Below are 24759 nucleotides of genomic sequence, written 5' to 3' on the forward strand. Positions count from 1 at the left end.
GAAGGAAGGATATGGAGTAAAGGAGGAATGAAGGAAGGAAGGATAGGGAGTAAAGGAAGGAAGGAAGGAAGGAAGGAAGGATAGGGAGTAAAGGAGGAATGAAGGAAGGAAGGATAGGGAGTAAAGGAAGGAAGGAAGGAAGGAAGGAAGGAAGGATAGGGAGTAAAGGAAGGCAGGAAGGAAGGAAGGAAGGAAGGATAGGGAGTAAAGGAAGGCAGGAAGGAAGGAAGGAAGGAAGGAAGGAAGGATATGGAGTAAAGGAAGGCAGGAAGGAAGGAAGGAATGAAGGAAGGAAGGATAGGGAGTAAAAGAAGGAAGGAAGGAAGGAAGGAAGGAAGGAAGGAAGGAAGGAAGGAAGGAAGGAAGGAAGGAAGGATAGGGAGTAAAGGAAGGCAGGAAGGAAGGAAGGAAGGATAGGGAGTAAAGGAGGAAGGAAGGACGTGAAGGAGGAAAGAAATGAAGGAATGTGTTTTTTACATTAAGTATTCTCGTTCTGTGTGAAGGTTTTCAGGTGAGTGTTGTCCGCAGCAGATAGTTCAGAACTCCCATTGGTAAATGTCCATTTTTAATTCGCAGACCCTTTAAAACACACCTGACAGGTGGAGATGGGACCACGTGACTGTGAGTTGACTCCTCTCCCCGCAGAGCAGAAACTCGGCTCTCGTTTTGAGCCCCGGAGTGAGACATCCTGGGAGTCACAGACGATCTTTGTGCGGTCGTTCGTCGAGTCTCGCAGCGGCTGAACGCGGAGAGGAGGCGGAGTACGACGCGGAGAAAAACACTGAAAAACCGCTGGAATTTACGGCTTGTACCCGGAGTTTAGGCGATGAAATAACGTGGAAAAGGAGGGAAACTTACAGAGGATAAATCAAAGACAGAGGGAGAAAGGTGAGCGTGATCTTTTTAAAACTTCATCCCAGAATGCGGGTCTGATGCGGGTCCGTCTATCTCCTGGAGACCACACAGTTTACGACATTATTACAGCGTCTGGTTCATTTTATGCCGATATTTATAGACGTGTTATAAAGCAGCGGATGTTTTCTTTAACAGCATATCATTTATGTAGCAAGAGTGTGTGCTTTCACGTTAGAAATAATGCCTTAACTTAAGTGGAGTTCGGCGAACAGATTTAATGTGTTGGTTGGCTGCAGGAAGTAGCCGGATCCCACCTGGCTGGTGTCGTGGAAAAAAAAAAGTTTGCCTCAGTTCAGCCGCCGCATAAAAACGTGTTTATTTCATTTAAAAATCCGAGAACATCAACTAAAATACCGTCTGAAATGGTTAAGAGCTGTATTATGGGTGTTTTTTGTTGTCGTGCGGATTTTGTCGGGAAGGTGTTTGCTGCTTGTTTGTTAGCCGCCGCATTCCTGCGAGCTAACAACTTTACACAACTCTGCTTTAAATAAAGTCAAAATACAACATTAACACGATGGAAAGAGCTAAAAACGGAAGCAAACGTCGTTAAAAAGTTGGTTTAAAAAGGCTGTAAACTGCTTTCATTTGAGTTGCAGGTATTGTTGTTGTTTAGCTTGTTAGCATTGTCGGCTAACTTTGCTTGGACCTTATTTTACTTCGTTTATGTTTAATCTGCTTTCAAAGTGTCGGATGTGATTAAATATTTGGTTATTGGATAAGTTTGGATTGAAAGCTGAAAGTGTTTTCAGTTTTTCATTATTTATAGTTTTCCTTCATTATTTTATTTGTAGCTGTTTAGCTTGTTAGCATTGTCGGCTAACTTTACTCGGGCTTCATTAAACTTTGATTTTTAAGAGCTTTTAAATGGTTTTAGGTGATGAGAGAAATCAGGATCAATGTTTTCAGAATATTTGTAGCCGGATTATTGACCAGTTTCTCACCTGTTTCTCGTTGACTCGTTCGCGGTTTAGACCCGTTATTTGTAGTAAAAATGGTTTAAATGTGTAAATTACAAATATTAAGTCATTTTATCTTAAACATCAGGTTAGCATGTTGCTCTGTTTGTGGTCTAAGACGATTTATTGGCAAACTTAGGAGTAAAAACTGTTTAAAAGTTGTTTTTAAATGTTTTAATTAGTTTGTATTTTTAGTTTTCTTCATTATTTTATTTCTAAATGCTTTCGTTTAGATTATTACCATTAATGAGTAACTTTGCTTTGACCTGATTTAACTTTTAATCTGTTTTTTAAAGTTCCGATGTCATTAAATATTTGGTTATTAGATAAGTTTGAATTTAAAAGTCTTTAAACACTTTCTTTTATTTATAGTTTCCTTCTTTAGATTATTTCTAGATGTTGTTGTTTAGCTTGTTAGCATTGTCGGCTAACCTGGTTCAGTATTTCCAGAATAATTAGAGCTGAGGGTTTATTGGTGAAATTGGATACAAACAAACATGATTTAAAAGCTTTTAAGCAACTTTTATCTGTCGTTTCCTTCACTGTTTTATTTCTAGATGTCGTTGTTTAGCTTGTTAGCATTCTCGGCTAACTCTGCTTGATTTTTAAGAGTTTTAAAAGTAGTTTTAGGTGATTAAATATTTCCAGACTGGTTCTGTATTTTCAGAATATTTGTAGCTGGAATATTGACCAGTTTCTCACCAGTTTCTCACCAGTTTCTCATTAGTTCGTGTGCGTGCGAAGCCTTTATTTGTAGTAAAATGGTTTAAACGTGATTGCATTTTTGTCAAAGTTATTTTATCGCCTTTAAAGTTGTAAACATCAGGCTGACATGCTGCTCTGTTGGTGGACTAACAGGGTTTAGTGCCAAAATTACAAGGAAAAATTCTTTACCAGCTGTTTTTAAGTGTTTTTAAGTGTATTATTTGTAGCTGGTGTTATAGTTTAACCAGGGAGGATTTCTGCATAACTTACATACGTGGCCATTAGATGCGTTTGATTTTAAAAGTGTAAACAGTTTCCCTCATTATTCTGTTTGTAGATGTTGTTGTGTAGCTTGTTGACAGTGTGAGTTTACTCTGCTTTCATTTTTAAATATTTCCAGGTTGTTGTGTTTAATCTTGGGAGCAGCCTCTGGTTTCTGCGTCTTGTTCTTGTGCTGATGTCATTTCTTTATTAGCAGTAAATCACGTTAACGGCGACTAACGAGCAGCGTTTCTGTCTGTTACGTGGGCTTGGTTTGGTTTTTCCGGACGGAGTCATGTTCACATTAACTCTGATCTGCACCGACGATCACAACATTTAAATAACCGATCAATCGCACAAAAAACGTCCATGTCCTGCTTTTTATTCTCATGTGTTTAATGGTGCAGCTCAGCGTCTGTGTGTCTGTCCAGTTTCTGTTTTTATGCCTTTTAATACATTTCTGTGCAGGTTTAAGGTTGTTTGCAGATTAAGAAGAATCCAACAGGTTATGCAAATATTTCAACGTTTATGCTTCGAAAGTTGCTGCTTTTCCTGATTATTTTATGCGTTTTTACAGATTAAATCAGAGATGAAATGTAATTTTTAGACCCGAGTCTGTCAGAGACAAAAACCAGCAGCATCCTCCTCCTTCAGTATCATTTCTAACAGCTGCTTTTACTCTGTTCATAAATGAAAGAGAAACAATAATCGTTCTGAATATTTTCCATTTGCAAAGTATTAGAAAGTGACTTGAGATGAAACAACAGATGAGTTCCTGGTTCTACGTTCCTGCGTTTGTTCTCTGGTCTTCGGGTTTAAGTTTATTATCCTCTGGGTTTGAGACCTTCAGACCAAAGATTTTCTAATTGTTTGTTTGTTTGAACAGAAAATCTGCGACACCTTTAGTTTCTGTTTCTGTCTGACGCCAAAACAAGAACAGAGACAGAGACGAACAGTTTGAGGAATATTTTCCTTGAAAGCACGTTTCACGGTCCTGGTTGGATCTTTGTGTTTTAGGAGGAGGAGGAGGAGGAGGAGGAGGAGGAGGAGGTGGAGGAGGAGGAGGAGGAGGAGGAGGAGGAGTAGGAGGAGGAGGTCGGGGTGGATGGACTGGTCAGCAGTTGTAGTGGCGATAGATAGAAGTGAACCGCAGACATTTATCTGAAGGAGACACTGTCCACCATTTTGGTTCTATCTCTTCAAATAGTAGAGATAGCTCTGTCTACACTGTAACGATGGGGTGTAACGGGGTTACCTAGGCAACCAGAGCCCGGGACGTACAGAGACATTAGTGACAGAAGAACAACTAAAGACGTCTGCAGAGGTTTGATTAATTGCTTCAGTCTGGATCAAGTTAAGACCCCTCAGATTAATCTAGCGTCCCACTGGAGGGGCCCCGCCCCCATGTTGGTGCAAACCACACTACCTGAAGGAAGGAACCCCCGTTTCCATCCGCCATTTTGGCTCATACCGCCAGTGCAGAACATGATGCTGCAACCGCCGTGCTCCACCACGGATCTGTTCTTCTTCGGTGGTGTGCTGTGCTGTCTTTGCGTCACCCCCTCAGTTTATTTTACGTTTTTGCTTAAGTGCGACATAAGAGGGTTACCTAGGCAACCAGAGCCCGGGACATCCACTGGAGACGACCAAGCTTTCGGCTACGAAGACGATAGCGGCCGGAGAGTAATTAAAGACGTGGATGGAGGAACATGATGCTGCGACCACCGTGCTTCACCATAGACGATGTAAGAGGGTTACCTAGGCAACCAGAGCCCGGGACGTCCACTGGAGATGACCAACTGTAACCCCCGTTTCTCTCCGCCATTTTGGCTCCAGAACATGATGCTGCACCCACCGTGCCCCCCCCACGGAGACGGACTGTCAGGGTGTCGCTGGAAATTAAAATCTGGTTTTATCCGTATGTCAGACAGCTGTACATTCCTCAGCCAAGCCCAGGACGGCTGCTACCAAAATAACAGAGCGACGGACGGGGCGAGCCAGCAAGGCCACAACAAGAGGTTCAGAGAGGGGGGGGGGGGTCGTATTGTCTTAAAAAAAGACAACAACCTCCAAACCTCCTCCTGTCCTCTGTCCTTTATGTCTCAGACGTGTCTGCAGGGATGGACGAAGGTTAAAAGGCGACGGCAGCTTCATCTCCCCCGCCGTCCATCTTCAGACGCCATGTTATCCCCCCCCCCCGTCCATCTAACGCATGTTTCCCCGCCACCACGTCCATCTCAGACGCCATGTTATCTCGCCCCCCCCCCCGATTATTTTCGATAGCCCGGTCTTTTCGCTGGCGACGCCGTCATCTAAGTGAGGAACAATCGATTCTCACGTCGTCTCCACAGAGTCTTTACGTCTAAAACGTGATCATCCTGATTTAATTCCTGAAAAAGTCTTAAACACGAGCGTATTTTGCATCGTGGGTCTGAAGTTACGTTGAGTCCAGGCTTGAATCCATCATCACGTCACTGGGTTTTTGTTCAGTGTGTTGGTGGCGAGTGTTGGTGAGTTTATTAACCCTCCACGTTTCCTCTGGTTTATTTAACAGCAGCGTCTCCATCAACCAATCACAGCTCTGGACAATACGTCATTTTATTCTGGTTTCACTGATAAAAGTCATTCTAGGATTCAACCAACACATTTATTCAGGTGAACCAACAGCTTTGATTCGTCCAGAACTAAACCACGTGGAGAGATTTTAACCGTAGTGACAGAAACTTTAAAAAGAGACCGAGACCATGAATGAGCTCTGATTGTTCTTACTTTTCACACTTTGTGTACGTCTTAAATTTCACCTGTGGAAACACTAGTATTGTGTTTTTTTATTTGTTCAAAAATATTTCATCTAAATGCTTCATCTTTGTCTTTGTTTATGAGCTTTGTTGGGAAAAAGCTACAACGACGTGTTTTTCTTTGACTGTCTAGTAACGTGACGTAATATCGGACGAGATAAAACCTCAGACGTCAAAGTGTGTTTGGATTTTTTTTGCTCTGGACAGAAAAGGAAAGGTTTTACATGTGGAAGGATTTCTGTGAACTCTGTGGTGCTCACATGCATTTACCTGCTTCCAGACGCTGCAGAGACAGTTTCAGTTTAAAGGTTTTATTCAGAAAGTCTATGTTTTTGGAGCTTGGTGCTGGTGGAAAGGTTTTACATGTGGAACATGATCTCGTTTCAAACCTTAAGAATAATGTGATTATTTGGGGGAAGTTGCTCCTGATATAACCTGTAAACATCATCATCATTCAGCTGTTTCTCACGGTCTGGTGTTAAAAAAGCTAAAACTGAAACTTGGGAATATTGAAGAATTTAAATCGAATGCAAAAGTCGTGATAGAATGTGATGGTGAGTAAAGCGTCTGGTGTTGCCGCTTGTTTTTGTTCCAGGTTTATTTTGCTGGTTTTCATAGTTGGATTAATTATTGGAGAATATAACCAGTAAATAGAAAGAACCTCCTTAGACTTGTTCATGTTTGTGGTCTGAGTCTGAGTCTGGAAGTAAAACCATGGAACCAGTGTCACATTTGGACCTGACGTTTGTTTGTTTCTGTCTGTTCAGACCCGATCAAGTGATTTTAGTTCTGATCTGATGCTGAATAAACGTCCTAAAGTCCGTCCTCTGTTTTCTGATTTAGTCTTTATTATTTATGTTTTATGTTCTCTATCTGAATGAAGACGTCTCTGTCTCTGCCAACCAGTTCACGGTGCTCGTTTTCACGCCTGTAGTTTGTTTGTATTTATATATAGTTTAAAATCAATCTGATCCTTAAGATTCAAACATAATCTCTGCTTCACGTCCTCGTCTTTCTTTATCTTCTCCGTCTGTTTCTGCCTGTTTATTTTCTCTTAATAGAAACCAGCAGCTCTTCTGGATTTAAACGCTGACGCTCTTCTCTCTGTTTTCCATCTGTTTCTTTTCCCCTCCCTCCTCCTCATCCTCCTCCTTCTCCTTCTCCTTCTCCTTCTCCTTCTCCTCCTCCTTCTTCTCCTTCTCCTTCTCCTCCTCCTCCTCCTCCTCCTCCTCCTCCTCCTCCTCCTTCTCCTCCTCCTTCTTCTCCTTCCAGTTTTTTTGCCTTCTTTTCTCCGTCCTCTTGCGTCTCAGTTTTCCGTCTCCTGGGAGTGTTTCCAGTCTTGGACGTTGAGCTCAGGGATCTTTCTCTCTCTTTCTTTCTTTCTTTCTTTCTTTCTTTCCTCTGCTCTATTTCTATCCCTCTTCTTCCTCCTCTTTTTATTTTTTTTATTTATTCAAACCTCCTCCATTTCTTCGTCTTTTCTTCGCTCCTCCACCTCCAGACTTGGGAGGCCGAGGATCAGATTACTCAGGGAGTCTCGGAGGCTTTCTGGCGAGGTGGCAGTGGAGGGATGGAGGGAGGAGGGAGGAGGGGAAGGAGGGAGGAGGAGGAGGGAGGGGAAGGAGATCAGATTTCACGTCTCCTCCCTCCTCCCTCCTCCTCCTCCTCCTCCCCAGCGGCCTGGAGACAGACTGGCTGAGCCGGGGAGGAAAACATGCAATCCACCCTCCTCCTCCTCCTCCTCCTCCTCCTCCTCCCTCCATACCTCCAGCCTCTCTGCAGATAAATAAAAGCAGTAAATGGAGCTGAGTGCACAGAGGGACGATTCTTCACCTCCCCCTCCTCCTCCCCCTCCTCCTCCTCCTCCTCCTCCTCCTCCTCCTCCCTGCAGAGATATTTTATTCTCCTGGACCTGAAGGTGAAGCTGCCTCTTGGTTTATAAGACACTTGTAGCTCCTGGTTTATTTTGAAGTGGATTCCTCCTCTTCTCATCCACAGCTCCGGCTTCAAACACACACGCTTTTAACTTTATGTTTATTAATGAATAGATTTACAGTCTTTTCCATAGAAGTTAGAAACAGAATCATCTGCATTTAAGGTTAAAATCATGAATTATTGTCTTGGTCGTGTAAACGTATGTTTAGTAAAAACAAAACCAGTTGGACGACTTTCATTTTAGTTTTTTTTTTTTGTGAATGTTCCTCACTCATCAGCTGATTATCCCCTTCCTCCCTTCCTTCCTTCCTTCCTTCCTTCCTTCCTTCCTTCCTTCCTTGTGCTAGCTAGCTAACAGTTAGCAGCGGTTAGCTTCACAGCCTGAACTCTTCCTTCCTTCCTGTTTTTTGATGCGCTTCATTTCTCCAGAGTTTAGCTGATGCCAGGTGGCAAATTTAAAGACTCAATTAATCGTCGAATCTTTTCTTCATCGACAGGAACCAGCCTCTGTTTGTGCTGACGTTCACATTACAGCTGTTTACAGGCTGAAACGTTGGTGACGGTCCAGTAAGGAACGGTTCCTCTTTCTGGACGCTTCTCGTTAAACTCTAAAACAAATTTGAAGCATCAGAAACGATGAAAATTAACAGAGCGACGTTAAACACTTGTTTCAACCAGTTCAGGAAGTGAACTCTTATTTTACTGCTCCGTAAACATTCCTCTGTTTACGTCTCTTCACACCTCAGCCCGTCCTCCTGTCCAGCCTCAAATATGTCCCCTTTATTTATCTATATATATATATATATATATATTTATATTTATACACTTGTTTTCTTTTCTGTTTGTTGCAAAATGGGCTCATTCATTAGATAAAAGCTGAAGTAATGAACTGAACGGAAGTTTAATATCATGGTGGAATGTTTTAGATGTAGAAACGTCAGATATCTTAAGATTTTATAAAAGATTTTGGTACAGAGTTTGTTATAAGTGACTTCAAATATAATAAAATACATAAAGTATCAGAATGAGTCTGGATCTGATCCTAAATGTCCTGGAGTTTGTCCCCTGTAGGGACGTCCCTCTGGTGATAAAGGACTGTTCAGGAAGAAGAAGAAGGAGATAGAAGTTGAATCCACATTTGAGTTTCTTCTTCTTTGGTTTGTGTTTTTTTTCCTGCATCGTCTTCTGTGTCTGTCGTTTTTATTCGGACCCAAACTTTGCGTCTGGGGTTTAGTTTCTGTTTCCACTCAGCTGTTGGACTTGATCGTCCATGAACCCACGGGGATGGAAAGCAGAGTGTTTCGCTTGTCCTCATGTGGGGGAGAAAGGTCTGTTTTTGTTTTTCTTGGCTCCGCCCCTCCGTCCGTAGACGAGGAGGTGCGTTTGTTTTGTGCACCAGCTGTTTTCTTTTTCTTTTTTTAGTGGTCGACTATTTTCTCCTCGTGTGTGACCTTTAACCTTAAGGCTCGTCCTGATTTTACTCTGACCTTCCTTCCTTCCTTCCTTCCTTCCTTCCTTCCATCTTTCCTTGATTCCTTGCAGTCTTGTAGGACGTCATCTAACGTCTTTGCCTCCTTGTCTGATGATTTATTGACTCCTCACCAACGCGCTCGTTCTTCTTCTCCTCCTCTCAGGTCGCTGCTGGTGGTTGTGATGTTGGTCTGATCCGACTTCCTGACTACGTTTCCCATGGAGCCGTGCGGCGACACGCACACCGTTCAGCCATGGAGCCACCAGTCCGGTACGAAAGCATAAACATCAGCCTCTTTGCAGACGTGTAGTGGTGATTACTCCTTGATTAGCAGACGACCTCCTCCTCCTCCTCCTCCTCCTCCTCCTCCTCCTCCTCCTCTTCGAGGAGATTAACCTTTGACCCCCGGGGCTCAAGCAGAGCCGGCCAATCAGGAGGCTTCCTGGCTTTTAATTACAGGCTGTGATTGGGTCATTGGAGCTGTCGTCTGGTTTGATTAATAACTGCAGAGCAGGAAGTGCTGATTACACTGAGCCCAGACTCTCGGTCTAATCAACGTTCATCCTCGTTATTATTATTATTTTCCTAGAAATCATTAGAGCAACAGGACTAAATATTCATATTCAGTATTTACACACTTTAAAGTCCTTCTGTTGTTTGCAGTTTCAGCCTTAGCGGCTGCAGGTTTGAGTTTTACCTCCTACATGCTAATGTTTTTAGCATATGTCTGTGGCAGCTTACATTCAATACGTTAGCATAACGTTAGCTTTTCCACCGATCACTTTCCACAAAAATCTATATTCATGACAAGTTCTAGGTTCGTCACAGCTGAACCACAATCCAGAGGTCTCATCTGATTGGCTGCCGGGAACCAGGGACGCTGCCTGATTGGCTTAATCAAAACTTAAGATTTTAACCCTTTTACCAGACTAAATTATTTTAAAAAAATAAATTAATAAATATGTTCAGTTTTCTCAGGTCGCACACTAGCCTGTAGCAAAAAAAATAAAAAAATAATAATAATAATTAAAAAGAATTAACGAGATGTTCAAATATTTACAAAGATTCATTACACAGGCGGCAGTTTTATTTATTTTTTTCTATTTTAGCAACTGTATTTAATCTTTCAAATATATTATTAGGACTTTTTAGTTTATTTCAAATATGGATCTATAATTCAGTTTTTAAATTATATTTTAGTTAATTTTAAAACTTTTTTTATCATGATTTTTATTTATTTTACTGTATTTTTTTTTATTATATTTGAACCTTATTTAATAGTTTATCTTTCTTTTTATTTGCGGTTCGTAAGAGTTTTTCTTTTATGTGCAGCTAAGCTGCTGTGACCAAGCTACTTCCCTTGTGGGTGATTAAAATCTAAGTATAAACTTTTGACTGAAATTAAATCAACAGGGAGATTGAACGTTTAGCTTAGCTTAGCATCGGCAGTGAGGTTTCCACCAGCGTGTGCTTTTATTTTCTTTACGTCTTTGTGGGACTGGAGCTCTACGGTTTTAGAGTCGAGGACGAGGAGGTGACTCAAGCGTCTGAGTCTCCTCCTCTTGTCGACAGACCTTTTTAAACAGAGACGTCCAGTCTGCTCTGCAAAATCACTCCCATATGTCCCTCAGAAGTCGACCCCCCCACCTCCACCCTCCAGCCTCCACCACCCGGCTCAGCTTACAGCCCGCCGAGGCGCACTTTTAATCTTTCCAGGGGAAACTTCTTTAAAAAGGCCGAGTGTAACCGAGTGTTTGAGCTGAAAGACTCGACACACGCCCGTCGGATTCTTTCGTCCTGTCTCAACTCGTCCCTCCTCCTCCTCCGTCCACTCTCAGCTCCTCGGCTGTTTTTAGCACAGACTCTGAACACAACATATCTGGAGCTTTATACGCTCCCTGGCCAGTTTATTAGGTACACCACTGACTACACCTCCATTCATGCTCAGGTCATGTTGAAAAGTGTTGATTCAAATAATAATGAATTAATCAAGCACGAGAAACTACTTTGATGAACTGAAACTATATTATTAGTTAATCTAACATGCACAAGATGTGTGTATATACATGTATATGAGCTTTTTGACTTGAGAGATGTTTTAGGAAAAGAGTTGAATTAATGAAAAATGAAATCTGGTGTAAAAGAAACTCACCAGTTAATGGAACTAATAATAATTAACTGGCTTTAAACAGAATAAACAAAGAAGTTGAAGTGGTTTTTAAAATCATTTCAAGCAGAGACAGAACGAAGGAGGGAGATGATGAATATTTCGGAACAAGTAAAGTCTCTCTCTGTTGTTTATCCCGGCACCTCTGACTACACTGTCAAAATATTAGGAACACATGTCGGTTCAATGGGGAACAGATTCGCCGAAGCGTTTGCGATTCAGTGAGGAAACACAGAACGAGAGTTTGAACTTTAAGAGTTAGTGTTTAAGCGGCTTTGAGGGATATTTGCTGGGGAAGTGTTTTTTAAGGGGTGGGACTTGATTAAAATTGATTAAAATGGAAAATTGATTAGAGGCTTTGTGATTAATTAATCTCGATTAATCGCAAAACAATATTTGCCCCGAAAAGCATAACGTAACCTTTTAATGTTTAATGGAAAAACTGCTGTTAATTGCATTTCAGAATGGTAGAAAAACAAAATGTCTCTGGCCAACATTGAACAGACCTGAAGTTAAAGTGGCATTTTAAATACTTTTAAATACTTATACTATACTTTAAATGGCTTTAAATGTTTATAAACAACATGTCAGTATAAAAGGCAATTTCTACTTCTTCTGGTAAAACACATTACTGTGTTTTTGTAATTAATTAATTGTAATTAATGTGTTTTAAGTCCCATCCCTAGTATTTATGAAACCGACTGTTGTATTAAAATGTTTTCACTGGTGTTCCTAATGAAGTGGCGCATTATGCAACACACTGGACCACCTATATCGCCATGGCAGCCGTGCACAGCTCTGTGGCCTGGACGTAGTTTCCATGAAACCACCCGGAGTCCAGTCTCTGACCAGACCACACACTCACATTCATGAACGTTTCCACTCCGTCTGCAGCAGAATCTGATCCTTAACCCTCTGGAGTCAACGTACGAATCACACGACGACTTACGACGACGTAGCATCAAGACGCTTCTCACTGAGTCTCTGTTTCTAAACTTCAGCCTATAGATCAGTTTCTAACTCGTGTTTCTAGACCAAGTAAAACTAGACTGGTTCTAAATAACTGAGGCTTTCTCCTGAATATTATCGTCATGTTTGATTCACGGAGGAAAACGCTAACAAGAGGAGAGAGCTAGCAAGAGGAGAGAGAGAGCTAGCAGGAGGAGAGAGCTAGCAGGAGGAGAGAGCTAGCAGGAGGAGAGAGCTAGCAAGAGGAGAGAGCTAGCAGAGAGAGAGCTAGCAGGAGGAGAGAGCTAGCAAGAGGAGAGAGCTAGCAGGAGAAGAGAGCTAGCAGGGGAGAGAGCTAGCAGAGGAGAGAGCTAGCAGGAGGGAGAGAGAGCTAGCAGAGGAGAGAGCTAGCAGGAGAGAGAGCTAGCAGGAGGAGAGAGCTAGCAAGAGGAGAGAGCTAGCAAGAGGAGAGAGCTAGCAGGAGGAGAGAGCTAGCAGGAGGAGAGAGAGAGCTAGCAGGAGGAGAGAGCTAGCAGGAGGAGAGAGCTAGCCAAAGGAGAGAGCTAGCCAAAGGAGAGAGCTAGCAGGAGGAGAGAGCTAGCAAGAGGAGAGAGCTAGCAAGAGGAGAGAGCTAGCAGGAGGAGAGAGCTAGCAGGAGGAGAGAGAGAGCTAGCAGGAGGAGAGAGCTAGCAGGAGGAGAGAGCTAGCAAGAGGAGAGAGCTAGCAAGAGGAGAGAGCTAGCAGGAGGAGAGAGCTAGCAGGAGGAGAGAGTTAGCAGGAGGAGAGAGAGAGCTAGCAGGAGGAGAGAGCTAGCAAGAGGAGAGAGCTAGCAGGAGGAGAGAGCTAGCAAGAGGAGAGAGCTAGCAAGAGGAGAGAGCTAGCAGGAGGAGAGAGCTAGCAGGAGGAGAGAGCTAGCAGGAGGAGAGAGAGAGCTAGCAGGAGGAGAGAGCTAGCAAGAGGAGAGAGCTAGCAGGAGGAGAGAGCTAGCAAGAGGAGAGAGCTAGCAAGAGGAGAGAGCTAGCAGGAGGAGAGAGGGAGCTAGCAGGAGGAGAGAGGGAGCTAGCAGGAGGAGAGAGGGAGCTAGCAGGAGGAGAGAGTTAGCAGGAGGAGAGAGAGAGCTAGCAGGAGGAGAGAGAGAGCTAGCAGGAGGAGAGAGCTAGCAAGAGGAGAGAGCTAGCAGGAGGAGAGAGCTAGCAGGAGGAGAGAGCTAGCAGGAGGAGAGAGCTAGCCAGCTACACATGATAGAAAGAAACAACATAACAGCCCCTTTCCTATTGGTGGAAACATGCATCCATCAACCAATCAGGACATGATGTGTCAGTGGTTGCTAAGCAACAGTGAGGCTATATTCAGTCTATGGAGACAGGAGACAGTTTAGAGACATTCAGACATTTATTACTGGTTGGACACCTGATAGTTTTGGTCCTAAATAGTTTTAATGGAAATAGTTGAACAAAAAAATGACTTTTAATGGAAATTGGTTCTTCACAGTGAAAATCTGGGATTTGATGGTTCTCGTCTGGTTTTAGGTCCAATGTGTTGATACAGTTTGTCAGAATGAAGAACACACACTCGTGCAAACTCTCTAGGACAGTTTTAAGATTATTAAACCGGACCAGTCGGCATTGAACCATTGCACCGCAGATAAAACAAAACAAAGGCCACGAAGAAATAACTTGCTGTAAATCTGTGTCTCACTGGGTTTTAGTGAAGGTGCTGAGATTCTAAATCCGAAATATCAAACATCATCATATGAGCAGATGATGATGTTTCCATTACCTGCCTCCCACATTCCAGCAGTAGTTGGAGGAGGAGGAGGATTTTATCAATAAGCCGAGAAGTAGAAGAAGTAAAACCAGAATGAATCACTGTTTTAGAAAGCGTTGTTTTTTCAGAGATCAAATAGAAAATTAGCTGCTTTTGTTTCAAATAAAACATAAAACATTAATAGTGTCTCTTTTAGCCTTCGAGCTCTATTTGTTATATTGACTAGTCTTGTTAGCCACATAGCTCAGTTAGCTTGTTTTGCTCTATTAGACTGTTTAGCTCTGTAGCTCTGTACCCATTAGTGCTGCTAGCTCCATTAGCCTTATTTCTGTAACATTGTAGCTCTTTAAGCTTTGTTAGCTCTGTTAGCTTTGATAGCCCTTAGCTCTGTAAGCTAGTTCATTGTCTGTTAGCTTTGTAGCCATGTTAGTGCTATAGTACAGTATTTTTGTTAGCTTTAAGAGCCTGGTTACCTTTGGTAGCCCTGTTAGCTCTATAGATTTATTAGCCCTGTTAGCTCTATAACTGTGTTAGGTCTGTCGTTCAGCACCTTTGTTAGCTTTGTTAGCTCTGTAAGCTAGTTCAGTAGCTTTGCTAGTTTTGATGGCCCAGCCCTTGTAGCTCTGTACCCATGTTCACTCTGTAAACGCTGTAGTTCAGCAGCGCTGTTAGCTTTATAGCCATGCTAGCTTTGTAGTTAGCTTCGTTGTTGCTATAATTCATCAGTGGTTTTCATGGTTGTGCTCTTGTACCATTAACCAGTTCTGTAGAAGAGGAGAAGGAGATGAGTTTGTGGCTTATCTGAAGGAGGATGAGGATGAGGAGGAGGAGGAGGAAGAGGTCCAGGGGCATTCTGGGTATTCTTATGCTAATCCATCCAGCCAGGGAAGAGGCACAGAGCAGCCAAGCAAACAATGGCAGTGGAGCCAGGAAGTCTGGCCTGTAGTCTCCCAGGCCCTGAAAGGCATGTCGGGCAAGGAGGGGCCCCTGGAGGGGACGGGGAACGGGGCCAAGATGGAGGTTGAAAGAGAAGAAACTCGAGATGGAAAAATAAAAACGAGCTGCCGCACCTGGGCCTGTGTTCCTAAAGATCCTTAGCGCGACGAGCTGAGAGATTTGGGACATTTAGACATTATTATATATGTGTTAGGTAACAGAGTGAGACTGCAGCTAAAGACACAGGAGACAGTTCAGAGACATTTAGACATTATCACTGGTTGGACACCTGATAGTTGTGGACGTGGTCCTAAATAGTTGGACATAAACGTCTGTTGTAAATATGTTGTAAGTAACTTTGTTGTTTGCTAAATGTGTTCATCAGCTTTAGAAAAGTCCAGTTTAATTTACAAACTGTCCTGTTCTAAAAATGGTTGGTTCAACATGTTTGTGGTTTCTAACGTCGTTAGCTCTGTTATCTCTGTTAGCTCTGTTAGCTCTGTTATCTCTGTGGCGCTTTAGCTTTGTTATCTTTGTTATTTTGTTATCTCTGTAGCTCTGTTATCTCTATAGTTCTATTAGCTCTGTAGCTCTATTAGCTCTGTAGCTCTGTTAGCTCTATAGTTCTATTATCTCTATAGCTCTATTAGCTCCATAGCTCTGTTAGTTCTGTAGCTCTATTAGCTCTGTAGCTCTATTACCTTTGTTAGCTCTGTAGCTCTATAGTTCTATTATCTCTGTAGCTCTATTAGCTCTGTAGCTCTATTACCTTTGTTAGCTCTGTAGCTCTATAGTTCTATTATCTCTGTAGCTCTATTATCTCTGTAGCTCTATTACCTTTGTTAGCTCTGTAGCTCTATTAGCTCTGTAGCTCTGTTAGATCTATAGCTTTGTTAGCGCTGTAGCTCTATTAGCTCTATTAGCTCTGTTAGTTCTGTAGCTCTATTACCTTTGTTAGCTCTGTAGCTCTATTAGCTCTGTAGCTCTGTTAGATCTATAGCTTTGTTAGCTCTGTAGCTCTATTAGCTCTATTAGCTCTGTTAGTTCTGTAGCTCTATTAGCTCTGTAGCTCTATTACCTTTGTTAGCTCTGTAGCTCTATTAGCTCTGTATCTCTGTTAGCTCTATAGTTCTATTAGCTCTGTAGCTCTATTAGCTCTGTAGCTCTATTAGCTCTGTAGCTCTATTAGCTCTGTAGCTCTATTAGCTTTGTTAGCTTTTTTGGCTGTATTAGCTCATCAGCTCTATTAACCTGTTTCTAGCTTTATTAACCCCGTTGGCTCTGTAGCTTTATTAGCTCTGTAGGTTCATTAGAAGTGAATTAGCTTGCAGCTAAATGCCTCTAATTGGCTGATGATGCAGAGGCAGAGTAATAATGAATGTAAAATAATTATAATATAATTTCTTCGTCTGCTACGAAGCTTTAAAACCATTTTACGTCTTCGTTTTATCGTCACAGCCGAATGAAAAGTTATTATCCCCAAACACCAGCTCCTCCACAAACCTGAACCCTTCGCATTTCCCATCAACCCCCGGGAGCGGTGTGACCTCAAATTCCTTCCCCCGGGGGGTTGGGCAGCCATGGCCCAGTGGTTCCCAATAATAAGGGCGTCTCTTTCTGTACAGGTGGGACTGTTAACAATACCTCCTTTCATTCCTGAGAAAACTCCACTTTCCTTCTCCAAGATGTCGCCTCCTGAGGAAGGGGGGGGGGGGGGGGGGGAGCCTCTAGAAATCTGAAGATGCCATTTTGGTAACTTCATTAGCTCTGTTAGCTCTTCATATTCATTAGCTGTATTAGCTCTGTAGCATCATTAGCTCTGTAGCTTCTTTAGCTCTGTAGCTTCTTTAGCTCTGTAGCTTATTTAGCTCTGTAGCATCAGGTTGGGAAATATTCAATCAGAACGTGGATCAATTAATTTGACTTTTAAAAGGAAATATAAATGTGGACACATTTTTTTGCAGCACGTTGGTATTTATATTGGTAGAAACAGTCAAAAATGACCAGGACCAGGACTAGACAGACCCAGGACTAGACAGACCCAGGACTAGACAGACCCAGGACTAGACAGACCCAGGACCAGGACTAGGACTAGACAGACCAGGACCAGGACCAGGACTAGACAGACCCAGGACCAGGACTAGACAGACCAGGACCAGGACCAGGACTAGACAGACCAGGACCAGGACCAGGACTAGACAGACCCAGGACCAGGACCAGGACTACACAGACCAGGACCAGGACCAGGACTACACAGACCAGGACCAGGACTAGACAGACCAGGACCAGGACCAGGACTAGACAGACCAGGACCAGGACCAGGACTAGGCAGCAGACACACATGAGACACAGTTGAACTGGTTTATATTTTAAAGGATATTTTATGAAATGTAAACATTCTCCAAACTTACTTGTTCTTCTTTGCACTAAAACAGATGTAGTTATTTATAGGTTGTTGTTATTGTTATTATTATTATTATTATTATTATTATTACTATTATTAGGTACTGGTGAGGATACTGAGACCTGAGAGGAGGAAGGTTTGTGTGTTGTTGTTGTTTGATGGAGATGAAGGATCAGAGACGGGTCAGGACACGAAGAGGAAGAGGAGTTTGTTTACTCGTCTTTCACCCTCATTTATGTCCTCAGCCATTTTTATACCTGTTATTTCGTGTGGTGATCGTTCGCTTGTAGCAGGAATTTCTGCGGGAACTTTTCCTTTTAGTCACATTTTTGAGATCCTGTGATCTCACGTCATTTATACTGTGATACATTCTGCACCTCTGGAAACCTCCCTGGTAAAAACGTAAGAATGTGCAGCCACAATATCGTTTTCTGCCTAAACATCTTCACACTTGTTGGTAGTGTTGATTGTTTATATTACTCTCCATAAAACGTCAGAATATTATATCTGACACTACATAAATGCAATCAAATCAGTTTTATTCTAACCTTAAAAAGGTTAAAATCCTGAAAACTGTTGCGTTATTTAAGAGATTAATGAAAACACATCTGAAACAGACATTGATGTGTGAGGATTGTGTGTGTTTTTGCCATGAAGGCGTCCGGAGGTTTTTATTCGCCGTTAAAGGAACAGATTTGTTGTGTTCAAAGGGAAGTGGAGGTGATGTGAGTGGAACCTGCCTCGTCTTGTTCTCCCTCTGAATGAGTCTTTGTGCGTCTTTATCTCCTTTTCCCGTCCTCGATCTCTACGCAAACAGACCGAGCTTCTTTTTGTTGTGACGGCGAGGTGAAGATTCTTCCACTTGGACGCACACGTTCCTTATCGGGACGCGAAACGTCTCCAGATTAAAGTGTTTTTGCTTCCACGTCCTGTTCTCTGCTGCGTTATTCGATCCTCGCGTTGTAACTTTAAACGTAGACGAAAACAAAGCGTCCAAATGAGGAAAACAATCGATATTTGAACAAAAAAATCTCTTTAAAAATCATAATATGGGTGTGACTTGTATTTGTTGCCCCCCCCTCGGGGAGAGCAATGCATCGTGGGTCACAAACGCCATCTTTAGGGTCAAAGCTGGTTTGTGTGTGTTGGTGCTTCATTCACAAACCTGACGCTTTAAGGAGTGTTATTAAATTCAACACAGCAGCTCATGAACAACAAAACACGACGTGAACAGTCGTCCAGTCGCCCCCTGAGCCCACAATGCATTGCGGTTTTCGTCCTCACCCTTCTCCAGCCCTATAGTTGTGATTATTTACGTGTGTTCTGGTCATTTGAGCACGATTAAACCTGCCGCCTTTAATATTTATTTATGTATTTAGTTGGAGGTGTGGGGGTGTGGGGGGGCTGCGTGGCCAGAACCGTTCCCTCCGTCCTCGGCCCGCTGGCCGTCCTCTCTGAGCGCCTCTTTGTTCTCAGCTTCCTGGGCCAGAGATGTGTGAAAAGTGGGTCACAGGTCGGACCTCTTTGTCCCCCCCAGGCAAATGGAAAGTGACAGACGCCGGCCGGGCATCGCCGCTAATTCACCCTCCACCCCGCCCACCGCCCTCGGCGCCCGCTAATTGCAACATGGCGTTATTAGCAGAACATCCCGGGACAAATTATGTGGTAGTTAGTGGGAACGTCGGAGGCCAGGGCCCGGCCGGCCGGGGCCACCGGGTCACGGCCCCCTCACTGCCAGCGCCGGGGCGTTTCAAAACTTTATCAGGACTTTATTCATGTACAGAATCAGAACCAGAACCAGAATCACTTTATTGATTCCACGGAGAAATTAGTTTTCTTTACAGCAGCTCCAACTCAAAGCACCAGTGTTAAGAACAAAGAACAATCAGAATAAGTAAGAGAGTAAAAAATATAGGAAATAATATAAATATATATATATATATATAAGTGTATAACAAGTGTATGAAAATAATGGAGTTAAACCTGTGTTACTGCACAATCTCAGGGTCAGTATAGTTATAAACAATTTCAAATTAATTTCAAAGATTTTTTCCCATCAGTTAAAGATCTGTTGATGGAAATAATTTATGTTTGGTGCCGTCAAACCATAAAAACTTTGAATCCGATTAATCTCAGGTTCCTGTGGATTCGTTTTGATCAATATCGATTAAAACTCGTTCATGTTTAATCTCTATTGATGCGTTTTGCAAACAGACTCCACAAAGGAGTTAACTATCCATTAAACACATTCAACAGTTTCTTTTAGTGTCTTTCTTTGTCCACCATGTGTCCACATGAATGTGTCCCTGTTGCTACGGAGACAAACTAACTTGTGGACATTGTCCAACCAGAGGAGAGCTGACGCTTCTTATTGAGAACAGTGTCTCCCAGTGAACAGTGGCTGCAGGAGTGGACACATATTAGCAGCAGCATTGGCAGCTTGTCTTTGTCTTGGTTTGTCTTGGTTTGTCTCCAGCTGTTAGCCGCGTTAGCCCAAGTGCTAGCAGAATCCCCGGCTAACGTATGCTTGGCTTGGTTCATGTGCTGTTTGAAGCTGGAAAGAAAACTCCTTCCTGCAGAGTGTGATGATACTTTATGTGTCTCCACTGGTCCCTCTTGGTGTCTTTGTCCTCAAATGTCCCATGGAGAGGACCAACGTGCTGTTTAGCGTCTTCCATCTTTATGGGTTGGTTCTGCTGCCTGTCACTACCGGATCAGCTGGTGCTAACGCTAACGCTACTTGGACAAACTGAGACACGTTCACAGTCGTTCTGCTGGTTAGTTTTCTCAGCTCTGGTCGTCTCATAGATGAACAGGTTTAAATCTTTGGTCTCTTTTCCTTCTCCAGGGTTTTGGACCCAAAGAGCCAGTGAAACTCAAGAGGACCAGATATTGTGATACCACCATTCGACCCGACTGCTGCTTCTCCTCCGGCCGACCATCTTCCTCCTCCTCCTCCTTCCTCCTTCTTCCTCCTCCTTCTTGCTCCTCCCCGACTCCTGCTGTGGATTAAAGTTCTGTCTGGACCGGGCCGTCTCCTCTCAGACCGGGAGCTCCGAGGTCCAGTCCAGTTCTGGTGTGTGTTCGGTCCAGTTTGAGGATGGCAGGTCTACGTCTCTGTTTGGCTGCGATGGCCGCCGCCGTCCTCCTGAGCCTCAGAGCTGACGGTAAGACGTAAAAACACACTCTCATGATAAAACGTCGTCACTCAGATGAACTGAAAAATACTTAAATAAGGATCTAATCCGACGACCACTGAATGAAAAGTAAAAGTGACTTTCATATGTTTGATGAACTGGCTTCATTTAAAGTATCATCTCATGGAAAGTCCTCTAGAAATGCTTTGAGTCCACTAGAGCCCGGCAGAGTCCGTCAGAGACCAGTAGAGTCCACTAGAGTCCGTCAGAGTTCATTAGAGACCAGTAGAGTCCACTAGAGTTCGTTAGAGACCAGTAGAGTTCATTAGAGACCACTAGAGTTCATTAGAGACCAGTAGAGTTCGTTAGAGACCAGTAGAGTTCATTAGAGACCAGTAGAGTCCAGTAAAGTCCAATAGAGTCTAAACCTACAGGCTGAAGACACCAGCTCCGTATGAATCATCTATTTATTGTTTTCTCTAATGAATCTCCTCCTACCAACGAGTTGCTCCACGTTTTCTTTACAGAGTCAAACTATTAGAAGAGTTTGGACCAAGAGACGATCTGTTTATCTATTTATCTATGAATCTATTTATGACTGAACCTCTCATCTCTCGGTTGTGTTTCCCACCGTCCAGTGTTGTGCGATACTTGTGGCCGGTTACTGATTAACCTCGGTCTGTGTGCAGCAGATAAGCAGCGTTTGGAGGCGGCTCTGCTGCTGTAATCAGCCTCCTCCCTGCGCACACAGTTCTTTGAGCTGTGATTAGGTTTCCATCGGCTGATAACACAGAGACGCTGCAAACAATAGAAACACAGCATCATCTGCTTTCATTCACCTGGGAACAACGTCTAAGAGCTTTTAATGAGGCACTTAAACGCCTCGCGGAGAGAATTAAAGTGTCAGGGTCCTCGTTGGGCCGGACTACGGCTGGAAAAGCTGGAGTTTAAGAGACGGGAAACACTGATAATTAGATAATCAGGTAAAATGTAAAGTCCTTTTCCAATGGGGGCAGTAGAGTCCAGTAAAGACCTGCAGGCAGTGGATTGATCTCTGTTAACTCCCTGAACTTACGTCCTGACAGTTTCTTTTACAACAGATGTGATAACAAACTGTAAATGTCTAACTCCTCCTACCGTAGACGTTATGCTGTGAACAGATCCAGCTCCTGAACTACAACCTAAAGTTAAAAGACGAATCAGAGCTGTTCTGGTTGTTATTAGTGCCATGGTCTGATAGATAAGAGGTTTCCAGCGTCTCTGGCTGCAGCTACGCTCTGAAACCCAGCGCTCCTCCCAGCAGGAAGCTGTTGAACTGATTGTTGCCGCTCCGACTTCCTCTTTGCACATTAAACACTTCCTGTATGGCACCGAATGAGCCGGCAGCGGCGCTAAATGCTCCAAACAACCATTGTTCTCCGGAAATATCCGTCAGTCCCTCTGGAGACACATTCACCCTTTGAATCGATGTTTGTTTCCCCCTCGCTGGACTCTTTCTGGACCATCAGTCACATAAGAATCACTCATGATTCCCAGCAGTTTAAATCCCAGACGTCCAGTTCACACTCACAAGGAGGAAAAAAAGCTGCAAATAAAGAAATCCTGGAACATCCTGGTCTGGAGGAGAAGGGTCAAATCAAACATGTAGAAACTACTAAAACTGGTTTAAGACCTTTATTCCAGACTGGAAGGACAGTGGAGAACCATGTTCTACCAGGAAGAAATAAATCCTGACTGATGGAGAAACGTTTGGAAGAAAAGCAGCAGTAGAACTCAGGGCTGTGTTTAATAGTGGAAGGAAGAGCATTTCACACCATGGACAATGTGAAGGGAACTCAAGGGACTGAACAGAAAACCACTGATCAGGGAGGACAACCGGGAAAAAAGGCTCCAGTCTGACAGGGAGCAGCACAAAGACTCTGGAGACATGGGGGGAGGTCATGAGGTCTGAGGAGTCCAGACTGGACCTGGTCCAGGGTGATGGACCCCCCCATCATAACTAGTGTCTACTACCCAGAGGATGAGGTCAGCTGACTCCATGAATACACTGAAGGAGCAGGTTCTTCCATCCATGGAGTTTTTCTTCCATGTTCCAAGACGACACCACCAGGATTCATGGGGCTCAGAGAGAGAAAGAGGTTCAGGGAGCATGAGACCAGACCAGAGACCAGACCTGAACCCAGACCTGAACCCAGACCACAGTCCAGACCAGACCAGACCAGAGTCCAGACCTGAACCCAGAGAGAATGTTTGGGATGAGCTGGAGACTCAGACTCTGACATCATCAACACAAGATCTGAATAAAAACACTGGAATAAACCTGGAGACACTGGAGAAGCTTCTTATTGGACCAATGGAGTCAAAGCTGGAGGAGCTCCGCCCACAGACTAGAGGGGAGGAGCTCCGCTCACAGACTAGAGGGGAGGAGCTCCGCTCACAGACTAGAGGGGAGGAGCTCCGCCCACAGACTAGAGGGGAGGAGCTTTTATTTTCATTATCACTCAACGATTTTCTTTCCTTACGTTGTCTCCCCCCCCCAATCAATTAATTAATTAATTAATTAATTAATTAGGTTAACCCCTAAATATTCATATATAAAAACTTCTTAAAAACTGACATGAAACGGTGAGCTACTGTTAGCTGGGAGGCTAGGAAGCTGGTAGGTGCTAGTATTAGCTTCATTCACTTATAATTTGTTCTGTAATGTGTCAAACACAACGTCAGTGCTGTACAGTCTTGTCTCTGGTTGAGTCGGAGGAGACAATAGTGACTCTGAGGAGGCTGGTTTCTGTCGATTAGTTGAATAATCGTCTCACCGTTTCTCTCCCGTACCCTCGAATGCTTCACATATTTGCAGACGGTGACTCAGCCGCCTGTTATGAGTTTTCTCTGCTTGAGATCAGAGCAGAAAGTTTATCTGCCGACCGCAGCGGCTGGAAAAACAACCTTTACTGTCGGGAGAACGGAGGTGAAACCAGCACTTAGAGTTTCAGACGTATAGGACTCGTTAGTAAACACGTGTTCTCTGATGAGCTGCTTTCAAATCTGATAAAAGTCTAAAAATCAAGAAAAACTGAAAATTTACTAAGAATTGTTGTAGTTAATTTATTTGACTTGTAGTATATTCGGAGGGAGGGAGGAGGAAAAGAAGGACTCTGACATTACGTCTCCTGTTGGTTCTGTTGCTTCTTTAATCCTTGTTTGTCTTAAAGTTTCTTTCTAAATAAACGTCGCTGTCACTTTAAGAGCCCTGATTACCCAGCATCCTCTCTGCCAGACCTCAGTCTCCACTCAATTCACTTCACATGTGGACACAGAGCAGCCATTTCCACCGAGGCCCCGCCCCTCCCCGCCTCGGCCAATCACATGGGCTCTCTTCCTGAAGGGGGCGGGGCCTCTTGGTGTTTTAATTATTCAAAGCTGCAGAGATTTTAGAGCCTCAGAGGAAACACCACAGATAGTCCTGCTCATTGATCGGTTTTCACTTTAGTCAGACCAGTAGAGACCAGTAGACTGTGATAGAGACCAGTAGAGACCAGCAGACCTGTAACCAGTAGAGCCCCGGAGTCCCTCGTAGCCAGTACTGATGGGCCTCCTTCCAGTAAGGTGGTAGAGCTCTGGTGAGTTAACTATAATCAAGAGCCAGAGACTTTAGAGCCACAGTAGAAAACCAAAGTAGACCATAGACCATTGATGTCGGTTAACATTAAATAGAGACCAGTAGAGACCAGTAGACTCTGGTAGAGACCAGTAGAGACCAGTAGAGACCAGCAGACTCTGGTAGAGACCAGTAGAGACCAGTAGACTGTGATAGAGACCAGTAGAAACCAATAGAGACCAGTAGAGTCCAGTAGAGACCAGTAGACTGTGGTAGAGACTGGTAGAAACCAGTAGAGACTAGTAGACTGCGGTAGAGACCAGTAGAAACCAGTAGAAACCAGTAGAGACCAGTAGACTGTGGTAGAGACCAGTAGAAACCAGTAGAGACCAGTAGAGACCAGTAGACTGTGGTAGAGACCAGTAGAGACCAGTAGACTGTGGTAGAGACCAGTAGAGACCAGTAGACTGTGGTAGAGACCAGTAGAGACCAGTAGAAACCAGTAGACTGTGGTAGAGACCAGTAGAGACCAGTAGAGACCAGTAGACTGTGGTAGAGACCAGTAGAGACCAGTAGACTGTGGTAGAGACCAGTAGAAACCAGTAGAGACCAGTAGACTGTGGTAGAAACCAGTAGAAACCAGTAGAGACCAGTAGAGACCAGTAGACTGTGATAGAGACCAGTAGAAACCAGTAGACTGTGGTAGAGGGACTTTTATTCTCTCCTTCATGGAACTAGACACATTTTATTTTTGCTCTAAG

General features: G+C 43.5%; 1 protein-coding gene across 1 annotated transcript in view; it reads left to right on the forward strand.

Moving 5' to 3' along the window:
- Positions 1-694: 694 nt before the first annotated feature.
- Positions 695-24759, forward strand: part of LOC125018505 (bone morphogenetic protein receptor type-1A-like) — a 32364-nt gene continuing 8299 nt past the window's right edge. Inside the window, exons 1-3 of the mRNA XM_047602472.1 lie at positions 695-888; positions 9205-9311; positions 20112-20430. Of these exons, the coding sequence (XP_047458428.1) occupies positions 20364-20430 (67 nt within the window). The 5' untranslated portion in view covers positions 695-888; positions 9205-9311; positions 20112-20363. The remainder of the gene's footprint in view (positions 889-9204; positions 9312-20111; positions 20431-24759) is intronic.

This window comes from Mugil cephalus, chromosome 13 (assembly GCF_022458985.1).
Source record: "Mugil cephalus isolate CIBA_MC_2020 chromosome 13, CIBA_Mcephalus_1.1, whole genome shotgun sequence".
NCBI lineage: Eukaryota > Metazoa > Chordata > Actinopteri > Mugiliformes > Mugilidae > Mugil > Mugil cephalus.